This window comes from Oculina patagonica, chromosome 1, assembly GCF_052425735.1.
Source record: "Oculina patagonica isolate OP01 chromosome 1, crgOcupat, whole genome shotgun sequence".
Taxonomy (NCBI): domain Eukaryota; kingdom Metazoa; phylum Cnidaria; class Anthozoa; order Scleractinia; family Oculinidae; genus Oculina; species Oculina patagonica.
The window spans coordinates 29980820-29988979 of NC_135758.1; the positions used below are offsets into that span (position 1 = coordinate 29980820).

Sequence of the window (8160 nt, forward strand, 5' to 3'; positions counted from 1 at the left end):
TCCCTCTTGGATGGGCTGCTAGTCCATCGCTGCTCGTCCATTGCCAGTACCCATTTTACACCGGGGGAGAAAGGCGGAGAAAGGTCTCGCCAAGAACACAACGCAATTCCTAGGCCAAGGCTCAAACTCGATTCAGAGTACGGCGCACTTACCATTAGGCCACCGCGTCTCCCATAGAAATTTAATGTGAGTCAGCTTTTAAGCGTTTATAAATCAACAGCTGACAGATGAGGAAAAAGAACAACTGTCGTAAAGCCACTAGTACATTATAAATAACCTTTATTTACACTTTGAATGATGTGCTGTGCATGTGTGCTACACACTAAAGCCAGAGCTTGTGCTAACATTAGTATATTACTGGCTTATGATGTTGGTGTTATTGTACATACATCACTGTTTCTTATCATTTTCTTACTGTACATTGGAGAAATAAACTCCAGTTTTCACAACGTTTTTTATTATTTTTAGAAATCTAGTTGGTACTGAGAATAGCAAGTTTTATTTTTAAGTCAAGTATAATTCACTTCATCTTTGCATTAGAAATCGTAAACAAGATACATAATAATTTGCTAATCTTTAAAAAATACAGAAATCGACAAAGGCGAATGGATTAATAAATTCTCTCTTCTCAGCGTGATTTGCTTCTGAGTGCCGTTCCCATAATCCTCATGGGGTGTACTTTATCGATGGTTGGTCGCTCCAGGGCTTCCTTTAACTTCCGCTGATATTCAGCTTCCGCTTCCTGTCAGAAAAAAACATAGAAATCGTTAGCCTTCTCTGTAACTTCCTCTGAACTCTGTGTATGCTCAAAACTGAGGTTCAAGACGAAAAACGTTCTTGAACCCTAACTTGTGTGTTAATACCACCGGTTGCATATAGTAAGCTAACACGTCATGAAAAGCATGATCTGAGTGGGTAATCAAACGTTGCATGATTCGTCAGGAAAGATTTGAAATTTATACAACACAGTTGGTATCAAAGTAGGGAACAAGGGTATCAGTGGTATCATTTTACCGAGTTGTCAAAATGTTTTCAATGACTATTTACGAAATTTCAAAGCAGAAGTTCCCTAGACAAAGAAACGTTCGTTCATACTTATTTATTGCAAACATTTGACAATTTGATAAAACAATACCAACTTTGTAGTGTTTGGGGGTGAAATTTCGCGTAATGGTCTGCAAAACTCCAAATGACAGTAACGTATCTTGTTCCTAAGACAATCTTTTAGGCTGTCCTCCTACTAAAGAATCTGCAGAATTTCCAAGAGTTTCCATTCTCCCAAAAATTCATTTTTGTCGCACCATTGTCCTTCCTATCCTGAATTTGACTGACCTGTCCCATTCTGAATTCCCTTATTTCTTCTTCCATCTCCTTAGCCTTGACTCTTCGTTGATAATCGATTTGCATGTCAAGGTCTCGCTGGAATGAAACATTTCTGTTCTTTATTCTTTCCTGATTCTCTGCCTCCAGTCGTTTGTGTTCTTCAATGGCAGACAGCAGTGCTTCCCTTTCTGCTCGTTCAGCTTCTTGTTCTTCTTCGGCCAGTCGCTCTAAAAGAAAGAAAAAGCATTGAGGATTTGAATACGTCTTTAAACCAGGGGCATAGCAAGCCCGGGCCTACAAATTTTTCAGCCTACTCGCACTTTTATAAATTACAATTGAAACAAATTCAAGCTGATGCACTTTCAAGATAATATAGAAATCAAATTTAACATATCTTAGCAACTTATTTCTCGCAAGTCCCCTTTCCTGATGAGATCAAAGCTCATCTAGCAAGTGCAACCTGTGGAACCTTCTGGGTTAGCCAGGTGACAGGCAAACGCACAACCGAATGAGCTGTTAACGAAAAGTATGTTTATTTACGAACGAGCGAAAATTGGCGCAATTTCTTGTGATGTAATGTTGGAATTTAGAACTGTCTTGATCTTAAAACCTTACTCAGTGTACCTTCTCCTCCTTCCAGCCCCTTAAAAAGCGGTCGGCCAGGACTACAACTCGATCTTTAAAAAGCTGGCTACGCTCCTGAAAACATCGAATTGCCACCCAACTTGCATAAGCTCTGATCTTCAAAAAACAACTTACTTCTCTCGTCAATTTGTTGTTCTCTTGTTTTCATGACATTTGCCAGGAGTTTCTTGCGGGCATCTCTCTCTAGTTTGTACTGTGCTATGGTTTGACCCCATTTCTTCTCAACTTCTTCATTCACAAGTCGTTCTAGTTCCTTCTCCCTTTCTTCCAGCTCTTTACGGTTCATGGCACAGTATTCCATAAAGCGCAAGTTTTCTTCCCGCATTTCACGCTGTTCATGAAAAATAAGGATATTAATAAATAAGAACTATGATAAGGGTTCGTATAGTGTGATAAACTGGGTGAGAGTAGTTCTGAAAACCAAGAACAGTTCTTTTCAGAACTGATCTCACCCAGACGATCACATTATACGAACTACAGATACTCCTGGGTTCAAATCATTTACTAAACTACAATATTCATATAGCACCCCCCCCCCACAGGCTCTATCAAACCAGTGGATTCAATAATAGCATCTTCCTCAAATTAAAGATTTGAATTTTGAAGAACATTCCCTTTCACCTTTTCCCCCATAAATCACTAAAAGTTTTCTATTAATTTGTCTGGTCAGGCTTGTCAAGATTTTGAACTGAGACCCCTCTCTTATCTGGAACACTGATGTAGACTACAAGTTTACACATACCTTTCTCTGTGTTTCTTCCTTCACTTCATTCCTTGTATCATCCAATAGTTTTTCTAATATTTTCATATCCAATGCTAGTTCTTCTTGTTTCTCTTTAGCCTGAAGATGAAAATATGCAAAATTTATGAAAAATGAATACAAAAGAAAATCAACAGTTTATCTGACATCCAATATTTAATAACAGCACTTGTCCAAATATTTTTCTCATTAATTTAACAAGGTTTTGAACTGTGAAAGGCATGGCTTTTTAAAAACCATCTTACAGTGAAACCGACAAAAAAAAAAACAAATTTATTGTACTTATTGGAGGCAAAAACTTCAAATATTTTCGTGTCAATAAATTGTTTGAGCAGTTGTTGGCTCTCTGTAGTCAGGCAAACAAGTTCCTGTTGAGGATTGATTAAAATTTGCAAAAAATAACAATGGGACTTTTTTCTGTCACTCTCTTGATTGGCTGACAAGAAATTACTGCCCAAGTGGTAATCTTAGCTGCCATGTACATCAGAGTGTTATACCTGGTTTGGTAGAATAATTTGTGAAGTTACACACCATGTACTTCATATTATGTGTTCAAGGAACAGCTCCAGTATGCACGTATCAGACTCTAGATACATGTTTATGAGGATATCAGTTAAATTTGCAACAAACCTCTTTCTCTTTCTTAAGCCTTATAGACACATCTCTTGATCTTCTTGCTGCTTTCTGTTTGCGAAGTTTTTCTTCCTGTAGCCATTTTTCCTCCTCTTGTCTCAGTCTTGCTTCTTCTTTCAACCACTCTGCTTCCATTTCTTTCAATTTCTTTTCATCCTCACGCTGCTTTTCACAGGATGCAATCTGTACTTGCAGAACCTGAAGAATCCAAAGTAATCCAAAGCGTTCATTAGGGCATTAGATATGATACATGTACCTCCACAGTTAAACAGAAAGTTTTTCTTATTATTGTTACTGTGCTAATTATCACTATTATTATTGTAATTTTTCTTACTATTTATATTATTTTTTTGGTTACCATTTTATAACCACACTGAGGATGGCAGATCGGTTTCTGCCAAAACATGTCTGTAAAACTCAAAAGTGTCATGTATAGTTTAAAATTTGTTCTATCGCTGCTTTTATTAAGACCATATCTAAAAGCAGGTAAGGCAGAAGAAATCTTTGAGTTTCAGGGAGAATACCAACTACATGTACATTGTACGAAACAACAAACCTTTAAAGTTTCTCTGTTCCTTTCAATCTGCTCCCTTGCAGTTTGTTCTTCTTTCATACTTTTAATTTTGATGTCTTGAGCCCATAAATCAGCATAATAGTTATCAATGTCTGCCTCCCACTTTTTCTGCTCCTCTTTCATTTGAAGTTGTTCATGACGCTCATTAAAAACTTCATCTTGATGGCGTTGACTTAGGGTTGAGCGGAGCTCCTCACAGTTGTCTCTTAAATTCAAGGAAATCCACAAAGTCAATTCATACAGATGTACACTGTACATGGAAAGTACTATTAAATCTCAAATCTCTCTTTTTTATAAACCATAATCAGCCAATCATCAGCGGATGTTTGGTAGGACACATATCACCTTTTATTTTAAGCAACCACTTGTGCAAGGAAACTGAGATTCAAACTTAGAATTAGAAGGTAACTTATATCTGCAGAAAAAAGGAGGCCCTGTGTTTGACAGGCTATAATATGTTAATTATTTTTATATAGCTACATACCTCCATCTCTGGTCAAGTTTTTCCTGTACAAGTTTTAACCGTTCTTGCTCCCTTTTTTCCTTTAAGAACTTGGCTCTTTCTCTCATCTTGGCCTGTCTTTCAAGAGTTGTTTCCTCTTTGGCTTCCATTTCCTCAATGTACTGTTGTTCCTCAGCCAAAAGCATTTCTTTTAGTCTGAATTGGAACAAAATATTATAGATAGTTACACCACAACTGCTTTCAATAACTTATCTAGGGGTCATAGGTTGTAAAGTTGACATAAATGTCTTCTGAAATCTCATGTGGCTTCTAGGTCTCTAGCAGTTAATTCACCTAACCTGATGAAAGAAACAAATTTCCTATGACCTACTTCATGTATATTTGTAAAAGACCCACTTCAAACTACTAACGTGTAGCATACAAGCAAGAATGCCGGAATCGGCGAGCGAAGCCAGCCGGCGAAGAGACTTCTTGGGCGGATCGATAAACGAAGAAAGGCACTTTTCTCACGTCTCGACAGCTCGCTACTCGTTCTCGCAGCTACACCACTCGCGCGTATATTCCCAAACGTGAGGCTGCTCGTGGACTAACAAAGGTGAAGAAATCAGCTAAGGAGCATACCGCACCCCCTTCCCCCCCCCCCCCCCTCCCTCCATCCCGGCGCCTTCTACAAGTAATTACTGTCCAGGAAATTGACCACCATTTCAAGATAAAGCAGTTGCCATTTTCACCATCTAGCCTTCCGTTTATAGGTAAACTAACTGGGCTGTGCTTCATTCCTTTTAATAGTGGTTAATTTAAAGTATCACTGAATTGAATTGTTGTTGGGTTATTTGATAAAAATTCCAACCTTTCTCTTCTGTCCTCCAGGCTAAAAGTTCCTCTTTGCATTAACTTCTCAACTCTTCTTGCTATTGTATTGCTTTTTATCCTCTTATCGGTTGCTTTCTCCCATTCCGACTACAAACAGAAGAAGGAAAATTAAATCACAGGCCAATACACGCTTCAAATGATGCTTCAAATGTCTAAACTTTGACATTCTGTATACAAAACATTGGTCCGCCATTGACGGGTAAGAAAAGTACATATCAGATAATTAGGACATTATAAATTTCTGGTGATAACCTTACCTTTAAGTCGCATTGTTTTTGGTACTTGGTCTCAGCTATGGCTTGCTCTCTGAGTTCATCTTTTCTCCTTGTTTCAAGGATAAGATGTTCCACTGGTCTTTTGCTCGTGGGCTTGGCTTTCTGTAATACAGCGCAAAGAATTAGCCTTTATAATAAAACTTAGTTCATATAGCTAACTTTACAGCTTTTATTTTACATCGTTTAACTCTTTAACATCATAACAACAGCAGTATAACTCAACGACAAGGCCCTTTCGGTGTTAGAAACCAAAACAACACAGCGACTACATCCAAAAGCTTCGTGCCAAGATTTCCAGCGCCGACAAAGTAGAGATTTCAAAATGGTGAAAATACTCAACACTTACAATAGCCACTGAATGAGGAGTAGGCCCAGTGAATTCCCTACATCTTCGTACTTGTTGGACCATCATATTGACGGCGAATTTTTCTTCACAAGCGCTGTATAGAATATCAATACTGCCTCTTACAAAATCACCGCACAAACTACAGCAGTCCAGTTGGCGCTATGGTTGCTATTCCTCTTCGTTGTCATGACTACCGATGAACCAACACCAAATCGTTGCCTCGATTTCGTGCTATATGTTGCGTAAGACTAAACTCTAGCGTCCAATCCCTTTACGACACGTTACAAATATTTCAAGATGGCGGAAGAAACTTCGACAAAATCGAGAACGGCAAGTGTGGAAAGAAAGACGAAAGAAACGGAAATTTCTTTGGTCTTGAATTTAGATGGAACTGGGGAAAGTAATGTCAGCACTGGAATTGGATTTCTGGATCATATGCTGGCCGCTTTGTCAAAACACGGGCGAATCGATCTCACTCTGAAGTGCAAGGGTGATCTACATGTGGACGATCACCATTCCGTTGAAGATTGCGGTATTGTTCTCGGGAAAGCGTTTAAAGCAGCACTCGGTGATCTACGAGGTATAGGGAGGTATGGCTATGCTTATGCTCCTCTCGATGAGTCACTTTCGCGAGCCGTTGTGGACATATCCGGACGACCTTTTGCCGACATCAATTTGAACTTGCAAAGGGAGATGATTGGTAACCTGTCGTGCGAAATGCTGCCGCATTTTTTGAGTTCTTTTGCTACTTCAGCGGACATTACGTTACACGTGGATGTACTGAAAGGAAAGAATGATCACCACAAAGCGGAATCAGCATTCAAAGCTTTGGCGCTGGCTTTGCGGGCTGCGATCAAGAGAGAAGGAACCGACATTCCAAGTACTAAAGGAGTATTATAGATTATAGACTAGTCGGATGGCTGTCCGTTAATACAAATATATTATATTTATATAAGGTAACACCTTTTAGAAAGAAAAGATGTATTTTTTGGGTGTGTGCATGTAAAAGAAATAATTTGTCAACACTTACAATGGGAAAATGTAAGATACCATACATGATATTAAGTTTTAATTTAATGTTAGTTGTAGGGGAGTCTATTTCTGAACCTGAAAGGTTTTGAAAACTCCCCACCAAATATATGATAAGAGCATGCTATTAAAAATATGGAATGTTATTCATTGAAGAAACATGGAATGTAGTTTTATGTAAATTGATTGATTGATCGATTGATTAATTCCTGCCCATGTGCACTAACCTCTTGCCCTCCTGCTCAAAATATAAACAGTAGACTGGAAGTGAAATTCTTGACAGAAAGATACATGTACCTCTCCCTAGTGGGGTATATCAATCACGCTCCTTCCTTTTCTCCCTACCCCTTAGAAAAGCCTGATACTCAGATTAGGGGGTGGAGAAGGCCAAAGCGAAGTCTTGGTAGGAAGATATCAGCAAGAACGCGCTCGTCTAATATACCAGATTTTCAGTGACTGTTCACAGACTTAAGATATTATTATCATCTCAGTTGATAAGTCTCTCCCCTTCCCTCCCCAGGGTGTTAATCCCATGAAAAAGGTTAAGCTTTTTTGGCTATGTGCTTTAGTGAAGGATATGATTTTCGTGCAGTTAAGTCAGAGATGGGGTATAGAAATTAGAGCGTTTTGGTCTAAAATAGGATATCATTTACCAGAAGAAAATAAATTAAAATAATAAGGAAGTGCTGTCACTCATCAACTCTTTTGTCTCCAAAACTTAACTGAAAGGATTTCCAGGTCACCCACCTCTCAACATTTTAATTTAAACAACTCCTGCTAGTCTGAAAGAGAAGGATTTTGGTATCAGCTTTAACTAACGTGACCACTTGACTATAGCAATTAACCTCAACTTAGTAGCTCACAAACAATGAAAAATAATTTGCTTTTAATAGTAATTATTAAATGTATTTTAAACTAACATTTGATAGCCTTTTTAAAAAAAAAAAAAAAAAAAACGGGGCACAAATAATGTGTGACCCATAGTAAAATTGATTATTATTATCTTACATTCTATTACATATACAAAAATCATTTTAAATCATCTCAACATGTTATTACTGTTACGCTGTTCACAAAGCGATAAGAATGCAGATATGCAGACATCCTAGACAAACACATACAAGTAACAACCTTTGAACTCCAATATTAATCAACATCAAACGTTTTTTAATAGCATACCCGTTAAAAAAATATATTTATTAGTAGGCAGGTAAAGAGAGTGCAGAACTGAGAATCTTA

General features: G+C 38.0%; 2 protein-coding genes across 2 annotated transcripts; one reads left to right on the forward strand and one right to left on the reverse strand.

Annotated features, from left to right (window-relative positions):
- Window positions 1–262: 262 nt before the first annotated feature.
- LOC144663236 (cilia- and flagella-associated protein 53-like) lies at window positions 263–6074 on the reverse strand. The gene is made up of 10 exons (XM_078524151.1): window positions 5893–6074; window positions 5529–5648; window positions 5249–5358; window positions 4420–4593; window positions 3918–4140; window positions 3359–3559; window positions 2711–2809; window positions 2083–2299; window positions 1333–1550; window positions 263–742 (listed from the first exon to the last, which is right to left on the reverse strand). The coding sequence occupies exons 1-10, from the start codon at window positions 5956–5958 to the stop codon at window positions 629–631; spliced, it is 1542 nt and encodes a 513-aa protein (XP_078380277.1). The 5' UTR covers window positions 5959–6074; the 3' UTR covers window positions 263–628.
- Window positions 6075–6187: 113 nt separating this feature from the next.
- Window positions 6188–7702, forward strand: LOC144663257 (uncharacterized). The gene has a single exon (XM_078524167.1). It carries the CDS (start codon window positions 6190–6192, stop codon window positions 6790–6792), a length of 603 nt encoding a protein of 200 aa, XP_078380293.1. The 5' UTR covers window positions 6188–6189; the 3' UTR covers window positions 6793–7702.
- The last annotated feature ends 458 nt before the right edge of the window (window positions 7703–8160 follow it).